Source organism: Lutra lutra, chromosome 4, assembly GCF_902655055.1.
Source record: "Lutra lutra chromosome 4, mLutLut1.2, whole genome shotgun sequence".
NCBI classification, from domain to species: Eukaryota; Metazoa; Chordata; class Mammalia; order Carnivora; family Mustelidae; genus Lutra; species Lutra lutra.
Window position 1 is genome coordinate 157621716 of NC_062281.1, and position 20829 is coordinate 157642544.

Here is a 20829-nt window from a genome sequence, read left to right on the forward strand (position 1 = left end):
GGGCCAAAATCAAGAGTCAGATGCTTAACTGACTGACCCGACCTGGAGTCCTTAGGACATTTTAAAAATCAGCAACTATTCTTGGAGATTTGAAAGTCCTAGGAAAGAACAGTTCTGCATCTAACTAGAATTTAGATAATCAAAGGGCTGGTAAAGATATGCTAAACATAACAACTCAATAGGTACTAATTTTGGCATTATTCACTAAGTCAATTTTCTCTCTTGCTTAAAAGCAAATAACAGAAACAAAACACATGATGGTAAGGATTCTTAGGAGGGCAAATCCATGTCTATGATTTGCATTATTTCTCAAGACTGTCTTCTCAACCTTCTCTCCTCCAACTGAGTGAACTGACTTCTTTCATTCAAAGGTAGAGAACAGCGAGGTATTTATCTAAAGGCCAAAGTCAGGAGCCAGCAAAGAGGTTTCAAACAGAGTCACAATTCTAGTCAGTCATGATTACCTGGAGGGCTTTGGTAGGAAGGAGTCTGGACCCAAATCTGGGTCTAATAGGAAAAGAAAATGCTCTTAGCGACTAGTGATGTTTGCTCTGAGGCTGCACCTGTGCCTTCCGTGGCCTCAGTGCATGTAAGCATCACTCCACACGTGGAGCTGCCTCCCTGAAGTTAGATGGGAGCAGAGGCCAGAGGTGGGAAAAATGGAAGAGCGGGAGCGGGAAGAGGCAAGCAGTGTGCCCAACACATGGAAGTAATTCCCAATTATCCTCACTGGTGCCAGGCTGGAGACCGGGGAGGCTGGCTCTCGGCTAACAAAGCCGGCAGGCCAGCTCCTTCTGCCACTGCGTGTGGGTTTCCAGAGTTGGGGTACTTACCATGCGTGGCCAAGTGCTGAGAGCACTGCCTCGTATGGGGAGTGTGACTGGGACTATTAAAAACCACATCTCTTTGCCTGACTGTGGGAAGGGGAATTAAAGCGTGCAGCTCTACTGAGCAGGATGATGAAGATGCTGTGTCCCTAGCAGCTCAATGGAGCTTATCAAAAGCACATATGGGAATCTCATGGACACAGTGACAGAACACACTCAACTTCCCAAGATTCAGCTTTCACACTAGGTCTGGATCACTCTTGTGACTGCATTCAGAGAGCCCCACAAACCTTGATTCTCTTTGAGCCCCCAACCCTCCAGAAAGGCTTTCCATGAAAGAAACCACAAGTTTAAAACACAATACATGTATAACCAAGGGAGGATTTATAATAACTGCTAAAACCTGTAACAAAAGAAACCCCTGGTTGAGGTGCACACAGATACACTTCGTTCTCAGCCTGTGCCCTGAAATGCACACTGAGGTGGGGGTGGGAGTCAGCAGGTCATCCACACGTTTACTCATCCTGTGGCCAGGCCTGGTAGTCCAAAATCTAATTTATCCACTGACAATCATAAGATTGTTAACCACGATTAGCAAAATGTTCTAATTTTGATTTGCTGGAATCTGCCCTCTTAACTGAATCTTGGCATTGCTAATGCAAAACAGTTGCTCTGCAAGTTTGCAAAATCAGCTGGCAAAGAGTAGGAGCCTTCTCCCTTAAGGGGAGCTGTCCAGGGAACCAGATTATCAAGGGCTTGGTAGCTGTGGCACCTGAACCATAGGAGAAGCCCACCTGCAAATAAAAGAAAAAGTGAAACACACAAACACACTTTGTGTGCCCTAAAAGAAACAAAACCAACTGAGGTCTGAAATTAAAATTAAGAATTTGACATGCTGGTGGAGGAAAAGGAAGAATTTAAAAAAAAAAAGTAAAGTTAGTGAATTAAAAAAAAAAAAAATTTCTAGCCCCAGTCTGTGCCAACACGGACATCTGGCAATCTGTGGAGTTTTAATTACCTCTTTACGCCATAGGCCATATTAAGCAAATTGTCCAGCCTGCAAAGAGAAGGAGGGTCTCTGGGTTAATGCCTCACAGATGGCAAGATTGCTCAATGGAACTATTAATAAGAATGCTCCATTTTCAAAGAAGAAAAGCTCAACAACTTTCCCCAATGCTTAGGAGTCTATCCGCTGGTAGTTTCCCCCTTTTCTGCCTCCAACCATGAGTAATTCATGTTCAGGTCAATGCTAGAGTTTAAAGCAAGTGTCTAATGAAGCTCCCTTTCTTTCAAGGTCTGAATTAATCCCCCTCCCTCCTCCTCTGAGAACATGTGTGTGGATTTCATTTTATATTGTGTGTGAAGTTGTTAAAAGGGGGCAGCTTCTTAAGTTGTTCACCTTTTATTACAATTCACCTTTTAGTGCAATTAAACTTGCGAATGAAAGGAACACACGTGCATGTACAATGCATATCAGAATGGATCTTTTCTCTTAGTCTAGCTACATTAACTAAATCTTACCACACACATTTTTTGGGGAAGGAGGAGTTTGGGGGTTAAGATTTTTTTTTTTTTTTTTTTTACAATTAGCTTATTATTTACAACCTGAAAGCTCCGCCTCACAAACTGTCATTATGTTATAATCTCCCTCATGTTCAGTATTTTACTTGGGGACAAGCTATTCACACCATGGGGCAGTAGTAACCATAGTTTCCACCATTAGAAGCCTGCTGGAAAGGCTTTTTACATAAATACTGCATGTGTGCTCACACAAAATAAAAATTAGATGACTTGGACTCTTCATGAAATCATTAACCCGTTCAAATTCCCAGGACATGGGAGGACACTACTGAGGCTGATTTTCCTCCTCTTCATGGCCAGATGGAGAGCCTACTATCTTTCCATGTGATGTTTGAAAAGAAGAAAAAAAAAAAAAACCCCTTTCATTAAAGGGCACATGGATGGAATAAAAGAATTATTTAGAATTATTATGGGTAGGTCAAGAATGTTCTTATCTCTCCTACAATAAAGGCAATCAACTTTGGACCGCCCTCCCAGAGTGAAACCTGCCTTTCAGAAATGTCCCAGGAGAAGGGGAGTGCCCATTGTACTGAGAGGGTTGGGTGCCTGAAGGAAACACTAATAAGGCTTAGGAAAACCTTCCTTCTTGTCTTCCCAGAATCTGCTGACTTAACAGTCAGAGTGAAGTTAACACAAAAGAGAGTACCTATGCTACAGAGTTTCCTGCAGAAGAAAGGAGGACAGGCCAAACCACTCTCCCTGGCAAGGATCTGCCTCCTGGGCTACACATGCCTTTGACTTTATTAAAGCCACTCCCTCAGCCTTTAAGTCTAAGCTGTTGAATGTGCCTACTTATTGGGGATGAACAGAACCTTCTGGTTTGGTTAAATAGAGGAATTTTGTTTTATCTGGATTGATTGAGTTTAACCACACTCACATTGGTAAGTTGAAAGGGGGCTTGGAAGAGCATCTGGTCCAATCATTTCATGTTATAGCAGTGGAAACTGAGGCCCGGTGGGGTGTGTGAACCTGGGGGCCGAGGTTCTTACTCTTGCCCCATCTTTCAGGGCTACGGGTTTCCCTGGCCCTCGCCCAGCTCTGTACTCCTGTAGCAGGGTCCTTTCCCCGTGGGTGTGCCTACCTGAACCTCTGGGCTTGGTGGTGAAGTGGGCCAGGATAGCGCCGGTTGGGGGACTGGTAGAGCTGGGACAGCAGGGCCTGGCTGGACTTCTGGCTGGGGTTGTTGGCAAACTTCACAGTAATCGGTTCCGTAGCACCGCTGGGCTTCTGGCCATTCAGCCCTTTGATGGCTTCTTCTGCCTCGATTCTCTTGTCAAACCGGATGAATCCCACCCCTCTGGACACTCCTGGGGAAAGAGAAAGGGCCTTCATAAAGAGTGAACAAACCAAACTGGTAAACACCCCTGGGAAGAGATGGGCTGGGCCCCAGAGAGATTCTGTGGGGAGTCAGCCCACTGGGGGGGCCAGGGCTGAGCCTGGCTCCCTGTATCTCTCTCACCCATCAAAACCCATCTGCCTATGTTTCTGCCATCATGGCTCTGGACAGGTGACTCCCACCTACAGAACACAGGCACCTCTCACATTCATTCCAGCCTCTACCACTGGCCTGCTCAGTCCCTGTCTCCCTCTAGTTGCTGTAGCCCATCACCCACTGTCCAGTTTCTAGTCCTACAATGTGTCCCTGACACCTAGCGACTACATAATCTGTTTGCCAAGCAAACTCTGACTACAGGGCACCTTTTAAAAATACTCTTTATCCATTTTTCATAACTTTTCAATTTTTTACCTTGTATATGATTCCTGTTCCTCATGGCCCCACATTCCACACACAGAGTAACAAAGCCCACACACCAAAAAACCCTTCCATGGCTCCATGTTGCACACAGATGAAGTCAGACTTCTTAGCCTGGCTTTCAGTGCCCCTGATGAGGTGGCTCCAAGTTCCCCATTGAGCCTCAGGCCAGTCATACTTGAACTGCCACATATTCCTTGAACAGGCTGTGTTCTTCCTCAGCTCCATGCCTTACGATATGTCCTCTCCACCTATTCTATAGGATACATCATACCCACCTAGAATTCTCTATCCCTCCTTTGTGCCAGATAACTGCAAGTCATCCTCCCAAACCCTGCTCAAACGTCACCTCCTTGACGCAGCCCTCACACCAATCCCATGCCAGGCACAGCACATCTCCTGAGTTCGCGGGGGACAAGGGAGAGCCCCTTGCAGGTGCGCATCACACTGGAGTCCTGCAAGGGTAGGACTGTGTCTCCTTCATCCCTGTGCCCCAGTGTCCCTCAGAACAGTGTCTGGGAGCAGAGCTGGGTTCCGTAAGCGTTTGTCACATGAGCTGGATGATAAACAGACACTAAACTGCTCTGGGAGGGGGGGTGGTGTTTTAAATTGGATCTAACGTGGAATAGGTGAAAACATGTTGTCATTAAAAATGCAACCCAGGGTAGCTTACATTTCTTACTGAGAGGTGGTGGTTGCCTTTCTTTATGATGGACAAAGTACCACAGTCCCAGGCCCTGGCTTCGTGTCCTGCACTGCTGCTAACTACCTGGGCAGAAGTCAGATCCCTCACTTTGGACCACTGTTTTCTCATGTGGGGAATGAGGCAGCATGAGATTCCCTCTAGCTCTCTATCATTGGAGCCGGAGCTCTAAGATGGGTTCTTTCCACATACAAAAGTAATGTTACTTGGTTGAGGGTTGAAAGAGACTTTGAAGGTCATTCAGTCCTACTCACAACCTGATGCCCGAATCCTCTCTACAGCCTTGCCAAGCAGGTTAGCTGTTGCTGGAACTGTTCCATGATGGAGATCTACCTCCTAAGGCGGCCCATTTTAAATGTGGGCATTTGATTGATCAGAGTCTTTCTCCTAAGTCAAAACCATGTCTACGCATGACCCATGTCTTTTACCCTAAGCAACCGTTATCTCTCTGCTCCTATGGGTCACAGGGCACTGGCTGTGGCATTGAGACACAAGGAAAGAAATGACAAAGAAACACTTAACCTGTGACTTGATCAACCAGGATTCGAGAGGTGATGATACGGCCATACTGCGAGAAAAGCTGCTCCAGTTCCTTCTGGGTCATGGTTTTGGGAAGGCCGCTAACGTAGAGGTTAGCATCCCTGATTGAGGCAGAGCTTGGACGGGCATATGAGACCTAGGAAAAGGCAAGAGGAGCTAAATCCATTATAGCAACACCCTCCAAGTAGAGGCTGAGTCAACAACTGAGATGGCAGTCTCTCGTCTATCATTCTAACTCATGGTGTCATTTTAAATAACTCAGTAGTTCAGAGTCTTAGCTACTCTTGTAATAGTAGTGAGAATCAGGAGAACAGCAATAGAGGAACAAAAGGAGAGTTGACTATAACTTAAAACAAATGCACAGATAAGGGTCTCTAAGTGCAGAGCAAAATAGCTACTGTATGGCAGCTGTTAAATGCAGAACTACCCACGCATGGAGTTCTGAAGATTTACCTCCTGGATGTGGGTGTATAGATGATTTACTGTATCCAACACATATTAATCTTTGAATAAACCAAAAAAAAAAAAACCTCCATGAAATTCTGCTCTGCAGATTTCTCTCCTTGCCACCCTCCCCACCCCCCAGCCCTTCGTCTTCAACACATTAAAGTGATCAGGCTCTCTGCAAGATTTTTTATGTCCCATCCTTTGTGTTGTTCCAATCTGCTCCCATAAGGTCTGCTCTCGCTGAATGACAAAGTGCTGGTGAAACGGGGCTTCGTGAACATCTGCTTGTGAGACTGGATCTGTGACCTTGTCATAACATCTGCAAGAACCAGTTGCCGTCTAACTTTGAGCAGGAGCAGATAAAACCACAATCAACAAAATGAGGGCAGGGGGGGGTGGGAAAGGAGGGAGGGAGAGGGCAGGGAAGAAAGAAGCGAGCCTCACGAGCGCTTATAATAAGTTCGACTTTGTAAATTTGTCCTCCCAGATCTCTCAACTGCTTTTCTTCCCCCAAAAAGCTAACACAGAAGTGTAAACAGATCTGAAATTCCATCTGCAAGAAGCCAAATCTGTAGCAGTACACATAAGCAAAGCAAACCCCAGCAGTCATTAATTTTAGACTTTCATTTACTTATTTATTTATTTTTTAAGAAAACAACATCAGACATTTGAAATATAATTTACAGCTAGTCTAACAAAAGCACTTTCCTGCTAAAGCTATTTCTGGGGCAGTGATGGCTCAGAATAGATGATGAAAACAGTCATTTCAGAGCACATCTGACAATGTTGGACAGGAAGGGACCTATATGGCTTAGCATTTTTCAGTTGGGAGTTTTATTTAATCCATATAACCAATTTACAAGGCCTGCTAAGACTACAGGGGTGTGTGCGTGTGTTCTGCACACACACACAAATGTGTGTACCTAAGAAAGCGTACATGTTAAACTGGACCCTTGGCATTAAGAACTAAAACTTGAGCAGTGAAGCCGACCTTGCATCTGAGAATGGGTCTGGTGGTGGATCTAGCAAAGGGGAGTGAATGCTGAGCAGACACCTCACCCTTGGCACTCTTTCCCTCTCCGGGACAGAGATGCCGAGTCCCTTTATGGATTCCACACTGAAAAATAGATGTTCACTCAACAGATAAAATGATGTGAGTGACAAATCTGGCTCACTGGTCTCCTCCTGCTGATGGAGTGAGTCGGCCTATCTGCAGTATCTACCTCTTCCAGGAACTCAGGGGTGGCCTCTGTAAGCCCCTTCCCAGCACAGGGCTGACATGCAAAGGGACCTTTACGTGGCTGGTACCTGAGGAGTGGGGGTTGAGTTTCATGTGACTGTGTGGACAGAGCATCACTCCACACAAAGCTCTCCTACCCCATCCTTTAAGGAACAAAGTCTTTCAGGTTATAACCCAGCAGAACTGTTTTTCAGGCATGAGAAGGGAGCAGTAGGGAGAAGGAAATAAGAACGTTGTAGTGATATGTTCATGGTAATGAGAGTTACCCCTGTCTCACCAGTGCCAATTATTAGACAAATTATCTGAATGACATTTGCGCTGCCCTAAAACATACCCTCCCACTTCTATGTCCTTGCTTGTGGGGAAAATTTTTCCACCTACTTTCTCAGGCCCTGATCCTATTCTCCTTTAAGGCCCAGCTCCAATGCCATCTTCTCTAGGCAGCTTTCCCTGATCTTACCTCCTCCTAAAAATCCCCCTAGTAGGGCTGTCAGTGAACTGCACCCACAGTACTTGCTTAACCTGTTCGGACCTTGAGTCACCATCTTTCTATCTAGTCTCCTGATCATCTAATTTGCTGATCTCCTTGTGGCCATGGTGTGTGTGTGTGTGTGTGTGTCTTGTTCATTTTTGTGGCTCTAGCTTCGAGCATACCTGCAGGATGTTCAACACCTACGGAAAGAATAAATGAACACACCCACAGAACATAATGAATGACGTGGGCCTTAATGACTCTTTGGGGCTAACTGCAACTTGGATTCCTCCACTTAGGGGGATCAACAAGAGTTTATCATAGAATCATAGACTCATGCATCCAGAATCATAGCTAGGTTTCCCTATTAAGCTAAGAGCTAAGGGACAGGTTTCCTATCCCCCAGTGTCTGGGATTGGAAGGACTGAAAGAAGACTGTTCAATGACTAGACATCACCCAGAGGCCTTCTCTAAGCAAACATTTCCCGAAGATCTACTATGAACCAGGAGCAGTGTTGTGTGCTGGGGATGCATAATAAGCAAGAAAAAAGAGTGGTCTCTTGCCCTAAAGGATTTCCAAGTCCAATGGGGACAAGAGACAACACACAGGAGGCACCAAATAAACATGAGTCAAATACAAGAAATACTCTTATGGGCCAATTATCACAATGCCCCAAGATGTGTTCTCTTTCAGGGCTATATCACTGGGACTGGATCACTGAGAAGGGGAGACTAATATCCCCCCCTTTTTTTTTTTAAAGATTTTATTTATTTATTTGACAGAGATCACAAGTAGGCAGAGAGACAGGCAGAGAGAGGAGGAAGCAGGCTCCCCGCCGAGCAGAGAGCCTGATGTGGGGCTCGATCCCAGGACCCCGGGATCATGACCTGAGCCGAAGGCAGAGGCTTTAACCCGCTGAGCCACCCAGGCGCCCCTAATATCCCTTTTAATTAAGGGTTAAAAGGGCCAGGAAGAAGGCAGAGCTGAGATGAGACTGATGGTGAGACAAGGTGTATGTTGGGGTCAGGGAATGGTGGTCTAGTGATAGCTCTCCAAGGACAAATAAGATGATGAAGGTCAAGAGCTTAGTGCGGTGCCTGTTTGACACCCAATAAATGTGCAATGGAGAGTAATGACCTTGACACCCAATGGTCTGGACAGACAGAGCTGGGGGAGGGGGTAGGCTGGAGACAGACCTGCTAGGAAAAGGAGCTGGCACTGGAGAGTCAATGACAGAACAAAACCATTTCCCCAAACCTCATCCAGGGAGAATTACTGCCACAGATCACAGCCACAGAGCAATAACAAGTCCCAAAGGTGAACAGCAGCACTTTGAACATTCACCAAACCTAACTCCCACTTACTTTTTCTCCTTGACTTGGAGTCTTAAGTCCCTTGTTCACTTAGTCCCCTGCCCTGTCCAGGAAATCTGTAGAAGTGGGTGTGGGCAAAAATGACAGAAAAGGGATCTCTCTACATTTATTATCCAAATCTCATCCTGGTATTTGCACACCTCAAGTGTCCTCATTCATTTATGAAGTCCCAAGTGACTACAGGTGTGAGGCACGTCGTTGTGCTGAAACATTTCTCAAAAATGATGCACTTCTAGCACCGGCAGCCAGCCAGCCAGGCTTTGCTGGTTTGTTCACCCCACTAAACTAATGGCCTGGAGCCCAGGGCTTCCAATGCTGAAGGCAGAGCCCTAGAGAATCCCAGGCCTCAGACCATCAGGATCCTGCTCAATTCATTCATTCAGGATCTCTGAAGACAAGACTGGCATTTCTAGGCTGGCACTGATCTTGCTCTGGAGCTCAGAAAGAGCTGGGAGTGGGGAAGCTACTCCTCTCTCTCTAGGTAAGTATGGTCCAGAGGCAGGTGAGTTTACAAGTGATCTTGATAAAAGATATGTAGTCTCAGGGTGCCTGGGTGGCTCAGTGGGTGAAGCCTCTGCCTTCAGCTCAGGTCATGATCTCAGGGTCCTGGGATTGAGCCCCGCATTGGGCTCTCTGCTCAGCAAGTAGCCTGCTTACCACCCCCTCTCTCTGCCTGCCTCTCTGCCTACTTGTGATCTCTCTCTGTCCAATAAATAAATCTTAACAAATATATATTATATAAAAAAAAAGATATGTAGTCTCTCCAAACTCCCCATCTCCGCAGGCTTACCCTAACCTCGACCCTCTGCAAGAGTGACAGTACAGTGTGGAGTTTATGAGCCCTGACTGTGGGCTGGCTCTGGCACTCATTAGCTGTGACCTTGGGCAAGTAATTTGATCTTGATAAATCTCAGTTTCTTTACTTGTATATAGGGGGATGATTTTCTTTCGGTGAGTTATTGTAAAGAATTGAGATAATAGATTTAATGTGTATAGTGCATTCCTAGAATTTAGCAGCTATTTAGTACATATTATTATGTGGTATGTACTATGGGCTTTCGTGGGGCAGTGTGGGACTCTAGCCCCCACTGGGACACACCTTACAATTTTACCACACAAGCAAACATCTGGGATACCACCAGTGAGCAGCTATAGAGGCACCACTGTCCTCCTCCATCAGCCTGGTGGAGTTTGGGTCATCCTTTACTACTTCACTGCCATGAATTTCTTCAAGCACATTCCTACAGATTCCACTGTACTTCCCAGTTTCCACGAAGTACTTTCCATTTTCCAAAGTGACTTCATAAGGTTGCTGTCGGTGATTCTCACCAAGGTGGTACAGCAGGCATTGGCATTCGTCACTAACGGGGCAGCAGAAACAGGGCTGGGGATGCCCCTCCCCCACACCCCAGCTCACAGCCAGGGGTCTGCCTGGGTGGGGTGGGAGGAACAGCACAGCCTAGGGAAAAACGTTTCCCAAGTCCTCTGGCAACCCCTCACCTCCTGTCTAACCTGCCACGGTACAGAAAAGGGAGAGGGCTTGGAAAAGCATGGTAAAGGCTTGGTTTTGGGTGCTGGGAGGCTGGTAAGATAAGAAAAGGCATCCTTCTCTGCCTTGGGAAGGTGCTTCATTAGTCAAATACTGGCACTAGAAGACAAGAGTTCATTCATTCTTCCCCTTCCAGGACACTTCCTGGGGACAGGTCCCCTGCTGGGTGCCTCTATTTCAACCATGGTCCAATGAGGAAGGGAGCAAATAAATGAGAACAGTACAGAGGGCTGTTCCTGTCAAGGAACACTCCCGCTCCCAGTGTTAGCTTCCATGTGCAGGGAGCCCTTGGAGTAGGACTCTAGGCCTCTCAGTGCCCCATCACCACCTCCTCACCAGGGGAAGACTAGAGGGACCATTTGAACAGGTTTTGGTAAGGGCGATGGGCACAGGAGCGTCAGCTGCTGCCTGCCTCCTCCCTTCTGGCAGCCACTTTCTGTTCCAGGCTCTGTACTATGTGAGCAGGTTCTGCTCTCATGTGGGGAGGTCTGTGGTGTCCATAGCACCTGTGACAGGGGCTGTCAGTCTGTCAAAGTGTGGGGTTCTGTGTCAGGAAGCCCATTGTGTTCAGGAAATCCATCTTGGATGTAATCCGTAATAAAGGTGACCTTAGGATTTAATACGCTCTTCTTTTTTGTCTTATCTCTCAACTGGTTTATAGCTAGGATGTGGAAGACAAGGCTATCACTTGTTAGACCCCTTCGAATTATAAGAAGGATCTCACTGACTGGATGTTTTCATGGGCTAGGCATTCTATTCACAAAACTGCTAATCTCTACAACTGTGGTTCATGGTAAGCAGAAATAAAGGTGACAGGTGTCACTGGTGATCCGAGCAGAAAGCACTCTCCTTGAAATCCACTTTACAGAAACTCAGTGCCAAAAGGGGCCTCAAAATTTCTAGGTAAGATCCTAGGCAGCTGGCCACCTGCCTTATATGTTATACAGGAAGCTTACTGCTTCATGAGGTGTCCTGCCCCATCACTGGCCATCCCTGATTATGGGTAAGCTCATCTGTCTACTGAATTCTAATGTGTCTCTTCTACAGCTTCCATCCTTCTCCAATTTCTATTCTAGCTACAAACACTAGGAGCACCCTTCTGTCTGAATCACCCTTTATCCCGTGGGTTTCTCTCACTGATAGGTGCTCATTAGAGCATCAGGCAACTGTATTTTGAGACAGGCCACTCCAAGGAAGTTCTTGGTTATGTTACTTTAACTGACACTGAGCATCTATTCTGGAATTCTGAAAAGAGACAAAGGTCAAGAGCGAGGGCTGTGGGGCTAGAAATATAGGAATTCAAATCCTGACTGCTTACTAGCGGTGTAAGTTTGGGGAAAGCAACTTAACTTTTCCGAGATGTATCACCTGAGTAACATAGTTTAGAAGATTTCTAACAGAGGACTTGGAGCATTAAACAAGCTAATGCAAATATGTTATATGCAAGCAATGAATCATGGACCACTACATCAAAACTAATGATGTATTGTATGGTGACTAACATAACATAATAAGAAAATTATAAAAACATAAAATAAATAAGCTAATGCATATAAGATTTCTAGGCACTATGGGGAGCCTGGGTGGCTCAGTCAGTTAAGCACCTGATTCTTAATTTCAGGGTCATGTGATCAAGCCCCGTGTCCAGGCTCTGTGCTCAGCAGGGAGTCTGCTTGAGATTCTCTCTCTCTCTCTCTCTCTGCCCCTTAACACCCTCTCTCTGTGTCTGTCTCTCAAATAAATAAACAAATCTTAAAAAAAAAAAAGGTTTCTAGGCATTATGCCTGGCACACAGATAGTGCTCAATATACAGCAGCTTTGCTGTAAATGCTATGGTCTTACATGAGGCTCTGGGAGTATAGAGATGAATACAACAGTCCTTGACATGTAGAACTATGAGTCTAGCAGAGGAGACACACACAGAGACCTATCATTTCAGAAGATCAGGCTGCAGATTTTCCCCAATCTGTTATAACACCTTACTCTCTGAGTGAGCACAAACTCCCCAGAGCATACGGATCCCAGGGGGGATATTCATTCCAAAAAGAGCCCAGGAGAATGGCAGCAGAGGACAGACTCTGGCGCTGCCAGGGCCTTCGAGGAGCAAACCCTTGCAGGTACCTCTGATCCCACCTCCAGGAGCAAGGAGAGAAGAAAGAAGCCAGCTGTTTCCTAGAAACGACAGCTTTGATTGTGAGGATCAGCTTACCCCTGTGCCTATTGCTGCAGCCCTGCCCACAGGCAGAACAGGTGTCTGCTTATGTGGCCCCATTCCTCATACTTTCCTCCACCTGTCACCTGATACATGATATTCTTTAACAAGGGGCAAGACCCGACGGTAATATTTCTAATGAACCGCGATGGTACCACTTCTCCCTGCTCAAAACCTTCAGTGGTTCTCCAGCACCTTGTGATGATGATCAAATGCCTCATTTGAGCATTCAAGGCCCTCTGAGACCTGGACTTCTCACCTCCTGCTAATGCTCTGTGCACTCTGTGCCACAGTTCAAATTAAAAAGGTCAGTTTTCTGAATATGCACTTGTCTCTACTTCTGTCTTTGTTCTTGCTATTTGTTCACCATCATATCAAAGCGAACCCCTGCCCATCCATACAGACCCTGTCTGAATACCGCCTCCTCCAAGAGGCCCAGGTACAAATGACTGCTGTCTCCTTGAACTCTATAGATGGTATACATTTCCATGGCCACAGCTATCACAATACCTCCATCATGGAGTTTAGGAGTATCCAAGAATATCAGGAGGGTATCTGGCATATAGTAGGCTGGAAAAACACTTCTTTTAAAAAAATGGTGTAGTGATCTGTTCGTATGCCTACAACTTTAACGAAGTCCATCAAATTACCAAGCGGACTTACTTAGTAGAAGGATCTCGCTGTTTGTCTAGTGGCCCCAGAAAGTAGAGATGTGTTAAAGGTTTCATGGGCTGATTGGTGGAAGAGCTGGTCTCAGAGATGAAGACACTCAGTCTTCTCACTAAACTGCACCTCCTGACTCTTGCTCTCTGTTAGACTGGTAAGATGACTGAAGCCACCTGGGAGTTGCATTATACTTCCCACTATACAAAGCCTCTATATATGGTGCCTGAGGCTTAACAAGACTCAAAGTTCTTTCCTTACATTTTTAAAAAGCATCTTTGAAGCATGTACATCTCTGAAACATGCAGACAGGAAACAGACTTACACTCTCAAACAGACTTACCCTCTCATGTAACTTTCACCCAGGGATAACCCTATTCACTTTTGCCTTCATTCTGGGGAGCATTACTTGGGCAACTGACTATAAACTATGAGGACCCAGAAGTGAGACATTATTTGTCCCATTTTCTAGATGACATACTCTGGGTCAGTGAGATGAAGTACTTGTCCAAGGTCACATAGCTGAACTAAGACAAAGCTGGATATGACTCCAAGATCTGGGATCTTTCCACTATGTCAGGCTAATGTGGACAGTGAAATAAAAGCTGTGTGCTTGGCACAAATGGCTACTTTCCCTGGAAAGTTACCAAGCTGACAAGATCACGCTATAATATTTTATTAGTTAGATTGTTAGAGCTGGAAGACACCATTTTGCAGATGAGGAAATGGATCCAGAGAAGTAAAAGTAAGTCACCCAAGGTCATCCTGGTGGTTTTTGACAGAGCTGGGACTTGACTGATTCTTCATCGTAACTCAGTGCTCTTTCAAATGGACAACAAAGGGGAAGGGAAGTGGGATTGGCTCTATGATCTTTGACGGACCGGCTGATTTGCCCTGGGGTTTCATGATAGTCACAGAGAAGAGATTCTTTATTCCCCATAGCCACCAATGTTTCAGGCCAGCGCTGTCCAGTAGAACTTTCTGGGATCACGAAAATGTTCTAGATCTGAGGTGTTCGATGGTGGCCACTAGCTACATGTGGCTACTGAACACTTTCAATATACCCAGCATGACTGAGGAATGGAACTTTTCATTTTACTTAATTTTAATTAATTTAAATTCAAATTTAAAAAGTCATATGTAGCTGGTGGCTACTTTACTGGACAGAAGAGTCTGAAGCCCAGAAATCACACAAAATACAGAATCTCAGAGCTTAAGGGTCAGACCCCAGTGTGGTATAGGAATCTCTCCTACATCATCCCCAATGACTCCATCCGAATGTCTCTGACAATCAGAGACTCACTACCACCCAAGGCAAATGTTCTATCCTGAGAGCTGCGCGGGCTCTCTTCCTGGATTCTTGAAATACAGGATTGCACTTCAGAGTCCCTGCAGACTTCTTTTCCAGTAGGAACAGAGAAACAACCATGGTGGATGAATCTGGGAGGGCAGCGCCATCTTTGCTGTCTTCCCCATTTGCCTCTGCACAACCCTTAGAGTGTCTCTTTAAAACATAAAGCTGAGAATGGGACACAGACACGAAGGACAGTTGACCAGAGTGGATTCCTGGAATCTGGAATCCACAATTCTCCTAACACAGCCAAGGTGAGCTGGCTTTTCTAAGGCAGCTCACACCCCCCTGATGGTTTCTTTCACACTTGCAGACAACTAAAGCCCCCAAGCCCCATTCCACACACTTCTGAAAACCTACGTGTCCTCTCAACCCACACCTGATTTGCTTTTGTAATCCAGACCCAGGACACAGTTGACCTTTAAGATACTGGAATTATAACAACCTCACTGGGCAGAGAGAACAGGGACGCGCTAGGTCAATCCTTCAAACTCCTACACCGGTATCTGAAATTATTCACCCAGATGAAGTTAGCAGGGTGCTGGGAAGCAGAGTAGGCAAACAAGCTCTCACAGGAGAGAAAGAGCTGCCCAGTACAACGGGGGGTAAATGGGTGTCCAGTTTCCGCTGCTGTGGATGTGTGCCCTCTCTTGGCTCCTTGGGGATTCAGTGATCCAGCCTCCCCTGCTGACCTTGGCAGGGCAGTGCTCCCACACTGTTCTGACTATAGCTGTCGTGGGGGAGGAGAGAAAAGTGCCTTTTTATTATTAATAAGAATGAGGGAGGCAGTCTATCATTTCTGGGTGGGGTGCTACCCGTCAGCAAAAAATGATCTGCTAACTCTCCGGGAAGCACTAAGAGCAGTGATAGGAGAAATAATTGCTTATGCTGAGTGCAAAGAAAAGATGCTTCAGCGGAACAAAGGCCTTTAGCAAGGCAGGTAGATGGCGGGGTGAGGGATGGTAGTACCCTGATGACCCTTGGCAAGAGGAAGAGGAGGGAGGGGCACACCGGACCCTGCAAAACTCCAGTGTGGAGAGATCCCCTGGAGGCACCGTTAGCGCTTATTAGAAGAATAAAGCGAGGATGGAGAAATGGCTAAGAGGCATTATGGCACAGAGATGCCAGAATACAGGAACTCCGTTTGTTCTCCTTCCCAGAGAAGGAAGTTTTTTCCTTCTGAAAAAGCCCTCACTCACACCTCCCCCTTCTCCAGTCCTGCTCCCCCTGGAGCTGGGCTGCGGCTGTGTGATAAAGCTCCCTTCCTACTCTCACAGGGCCTCTCCTGACTGCCTGCCAGCCCTCCTGGGTTCACTCTGCATGGCAGAGGCAGACTTTTGTCCCCTCATCCCAGCTCCGGCCCCGAAATCACTCACACCCCCAGTTTGCACAAGAGTTGTGCTCTGGGAATGTCTTCTTTAAAGTCACATTTTTATAAATTGAATAATAGCTTAATGCAATTATTAGAAAAAGACATGACACAAAATCATTTATAAGCCTGTAATGCAATGACAAAAGGAAGGAAACATATAAAAACATTGTTTACAGTATTGAGTTGGGAATGGCTGATACTGCCTTCATTATATGATAATGCATTCTCCAAATTATTTATAAATAAGCATGCCTTGCTTTTAAAATGAGTAAAAAAGTTCCCCCAAATCTCATGAAAACCAGTGTCTAAGGATGACAAACACCTTCAGCCTGCAAGCCGCTGGTTTCATCTGTCAAACACCCCAAGTGACACACCGCTGCCAGATGAGCCTTCTTGGAACTTTACTTTGTGCAGGTCCCTCTCCTGCTCAAACTTCACACAGCTTCCTTCTTCCCGCCCCTCCACCCCAAACCAGTGGGAGCCCCTGCATCCCTAAGACTGCCCTATCCCATTGCATTGGAGTTGGTCCATTGCATGTCTGTTACCCCCACAAGACAGGAGCCCCCACGGAGGCAGAGCAGTGAACACTTCTTTATTCCTGCTCCTCGAACTTAAGTTAAAATCCAAATTGGCATCCCATTACTCTGAAAGGTTTATTGGGAGTGATTCCAAACCCTCATATCCACTTAGATCACTTTTTACTCAGTGTAACTTGAATATCAATCCAAACTTTTTGTAAAGATATCCCTTTTGAAGGTACTACAGACCATCTAATTTTCTGTTACTAATTAATACAGCAAAGAGCTGGACCAGTACCGCTGGATTCAATGGAGTGCTTCCCATCAAGAGGCTGAAATTACAGTGGGAATTCAGAAGCTGCTGTTTTAGAATGCATGGAGAGAGGAGAGAGCCCAGGACTGGGACATCTGGTATGCGGTTAAGGAGAACCGAGAATCATTTCCCAGAACCCATAGCCATTTCACCCAATGGTTCCCAGAGTCTAAAGTGATCTCTATTGGAGAGAAGTGAGGAAAGAAGCTGAACAATTAGCACTCTCAAAGCCCTAAACAGGGCAAATCATCTCCACTGGGTCCAGAGTTGAAATCCTGAGAAAAGACCCAATTTCCCAAGTGGAGCTCCAAGCTGGTCTGGCAGACTAGACATGTAAGCCTATGGTCCATGCCCCATGCCTCTCTGACACACATGGATGGGAGAATCCCCAGGGCACTGCCACCCCTGGGTCATCTAAATCCCAGGACCTGGCACAGAGCCTGGAAACAGGGGGTCAAGAAGAAACGACCTGAAGTCAGGTCTATCCCCAGGTCTATCCCTTATGGCCCTAACCACAGGTCTGTTTACTGAAGAACCTGGAGGGACCACACAATTTGTTTGCTTTTTATATCTCCTTCCCATGCCAGGGAGTATAACCTGTGTGTGTGCAGAGCCAATACACACCCACACAATCTTACAGAACACATGTGCTGCTGAACAAACACACAGTGTGACCTTCCAACACTTACAGCCCATTGCCAGAGTTATTTCTGAAGCACACTTGCTGACTCCAAATCTCACTTGCCAACTGCGTGATCTTGGGTAAGTCTCCTAACCTCTCTGGGCCTTCCTTTCCTCAACTGTATGAAGGAGTGAATAGAACCTTCTTATAGGGCTATCTTAAGAAGTAGAGTTAATGCACGTAAAGCATCCACCCCAAGAGATGTTTCAAGGATTAAATCCTATCAAGCATGTAAACGGGCTAGAATACTGTTGGACACAGATTAAATATTCAATATAAGGTAGCATTACTATTATTCATTGTTAGTGTAATATAATAAGTAATCATTATTATTTCCTTCTTGGGGCAGAACGCTTCACAGGACCTTCAGATGCTAACTCGGCTCAGCTGCTGGTCACTTGTTTGCCTTTGGACAAGTCATTTCATCTTTCAGCCTGGCCACTTTTCCCCACGAAACAAGTTATAAACCAGAGAATAATCCCTCTGTAGTCACATGTCTGCAAACATGTACTAGATGTTCCTAGGAGATCACTGTAACACACGCTTCTGAAGAATGTACTTGTTTCTTCCAGATAGGCACATTATCTGCAGTCATCCATACTACTTGTTGGGGCTTAATGAACAAATCACACTCCTTCTCTGTTTTGATGCTGTGTTTGTGCCAAGATTGTATTCTCCTTGAGGACAGAGGCCTGGCCTTGCCCTCCACGTGCCCTTGGCATTGGCACATTCCATCCCTCTTACTAAAGGAGCAATGAAAATTTGTTAACAGGGAACCATCATTTGTGGGCACCTTCCCCTAGCAACCCAGTAATGAGCCACCCACTTCCAATAGGCAAAACAGTGTTTGTGTATTCAAATTGGACTCCAGAGGCTACAAACTGTGTGTCCACAGGTCAACTACCAAATTTTGTTTGCCCCGACCACCTATGATTTAAAATTTTTTTTAAAGATTTTATTTATTTATTTGACAGACAGAGATTACAAGTAAGCAGAGAGGCAGGCAGAGAGAGAGAGAAGGAAGCAGGCTCCCCGCTGAGCAGAGAGCCCGACACGGGGCTCGATCCCAGGACCCTGGGATCATGACCTGAGCCGAAGGCAGAGGCTTTAACCCACTGAGCCACCCAGGCGTCCCTGATTTAAAATTTTTAAGTTGGTTTCCAACTTTTAAAAATTGAGAGGTATGGCAAGAAAAAAAAATCTAGATTTCAGCTTTTATTGAATAATTGGAAGATCTGGCAATAATCTGGGCTTAAACAATCAGCAGTAGCTGAAGAGTAGCTGCCCTCTTTATTGCTCTCTACCTCACTACATTCTCTACCACTCCCTCAGGGCTTTCCAGATCTATCCCAAGCTGTTAATCATTGATTGTCAAAACATAGGAATTAACAAACAAACAAACAAACAAACAAAAAACAAAAAAAAAAACCCAAACCCTTAGGAATTAACTCTTGGTGTGCCTGCATCTGTGTTGTGCATTATATTTAACACAGGGTGTTTTGCACAAAGCAGTCCAGAAATGCATCACAAATGCGAGAAGGAGGGACACACTTGACCTCATCTTGCAAACATGTGCTAAATAGTTCTGGGGAGATCTCTGTAAAGCATGCTTCCAGGAGGATACTTATGTTTTCCAGATAGGCAAGTTATCAAGTTATCTATTCCTTCATGGGAGCCAGAGCAAAGACATAAATCTCGTGTCACTTATCAAAGCAAACTGAAGCAGAAGTAAACAGTGGCCTGAAAGGCAGAAAAGCAATTTTAAAAAATTAATAAATGATGAGACTATTAACAGCACATGAAAAGGGTTTGCTTTTTTCCCCTCCTCTTTAATATGATTTTTTACCTTAAACATTGTGTCCCTTTAGGAAAGGGAAGAAAAGTTAATAAAGGAACCTATCACTCAAACTTAATTTTGAGTATGGCAAATAAACTGCTTTAATGAAAGGCCTGAAATCCCTAGGTTTGCACATTAAATTTTCATTCGTAGTAGAGAATGGAAATTATTGATTCAGCCGTGGCATCATGCATTTTGAATCCTACAGTGCCTCGGAAGCCCCCGTTACTGCTGGGTGCAAATGTGTGGGCAGCGTTTTGATGCAGGGTGAGCTCAGGGTAGGTGAGGGGGTGGGGCAGACTGTCTCTTCACATGAAAATAATCAATGTTCCTCATCTGTAAGATCCACCTAGACAAAGCCCTGCTTCCAATGGCACGATGGATCAGGGGTTGCATTCTGAGATCGGAAAAGCCAGGTTCAGTCAGTCTTCCAGGAAGCCCAAACAGCTTCATGGGAGATTTTATATATGGCAGAATGGATGGCTCATGATTTGATCCTAAACTCTTGGGAAGGTTTGGGTTTCAAGAAAACTGGAGAGGAATGAAAAGGACTTTCTCGGTTCAAGGTCAAGGCGTCCATCAAGGGAAGAGTAAGTGTCTGACAGTCTAACGCTGAACGGGATAGCACAGAAAAATCAATCAAAACCACAAATACAGCCTCAACCCGGTGTGGCCTCAACAAACAGGGATGCGAGCCTCCCATCTTCACTTAAAGCATAAAAACAGGTATGTTTTTCCTTTGAAAGAAATTAATCCTCCTACCTCTCAGAGGACTACCTCATAATTAAACAACTCTTAATTATTTCTCCATTAGATAGCTCAAGGGATTGATTTTAAGATGAGAAGGAGGCAGCCGGAGTCAGGCCCATTTTGGGGTCTGTGTGTACCACAGACCATAAATATCAGGAAAGCAATCATCTTTCGAAATAAAATTAAACTCAACTGCAAAAGTAAAGCTGCTTAAAGGAAGGAAGGAGCAAGGGAGGACAGATAATCATGTAATATATTCCAAAAAAGAAGGTTTTTGTTTTGGCTTTGGTTTTGCTTTGATTGCCTCCTAGCTAAGATTATCTGATGCCAATCGTCCCCTCTGTCAGTCTGGATGTTGGAGAAGTAGGTGTGTTGAACCCAAAAGTTCTGCTTTTGTGTTTTCGTGCGCTGAGAGCTGGTGCCATCTATAGATCTCCATTCTGGGAGAGGTTTCTCTTTTGTCCTACTTTGCGTCAGACCTGCTGTCGTGAGGATAAGAGCGCCCAGGAGACACCTCCCTGTGGTTTAATAGGCTATGAAGGATGGGACTCATTAATGGGCTGGCAGCTGCCCCCAAGCAGGACGCTGCCTGGAGGTGGAGGAAGAAGGGGAAGGGAGGCTGAGGAGGAGGAGTCTCCATCCAGG

The 20829-nt window shown here is 45.6% G+C and overlaps 1 protein-coding gene across 6 annotated transcripts in view; it reads right to left on the reverse strand.

Annotated features, from left to right (window-relative positions):
- Positions 1 to 20829, reverse strand: part of ELAVL4 (ELAV like RNA binding protein 4) — a 145805-nt gene that overhangs the window by 4424 nt on the left and 120552 nt on the right. For all 6 annotated transcript variants that reach the window (XM_047728351.1, XM_047728352.1, XM_047728354.1 and 3 more), the window contains 3 exons: positions 5387 to 5540; positions 3490 to 3715; positions 1846 to 1884 (listed from right to left, as the gene is read on the reverse strand). In XM_047728351.1, coding sequence (XP_047584307.1) covers positions 1846 to 1884; positions 3490 to 3715; positions 5387 to 5540 — 419 coding nt within the window. The remainder of the gene's footprint in view (positions 1 to 1845; positions 1885 to 3489; positions 3716 to 5386; positions 5541 to 20829) is intronic.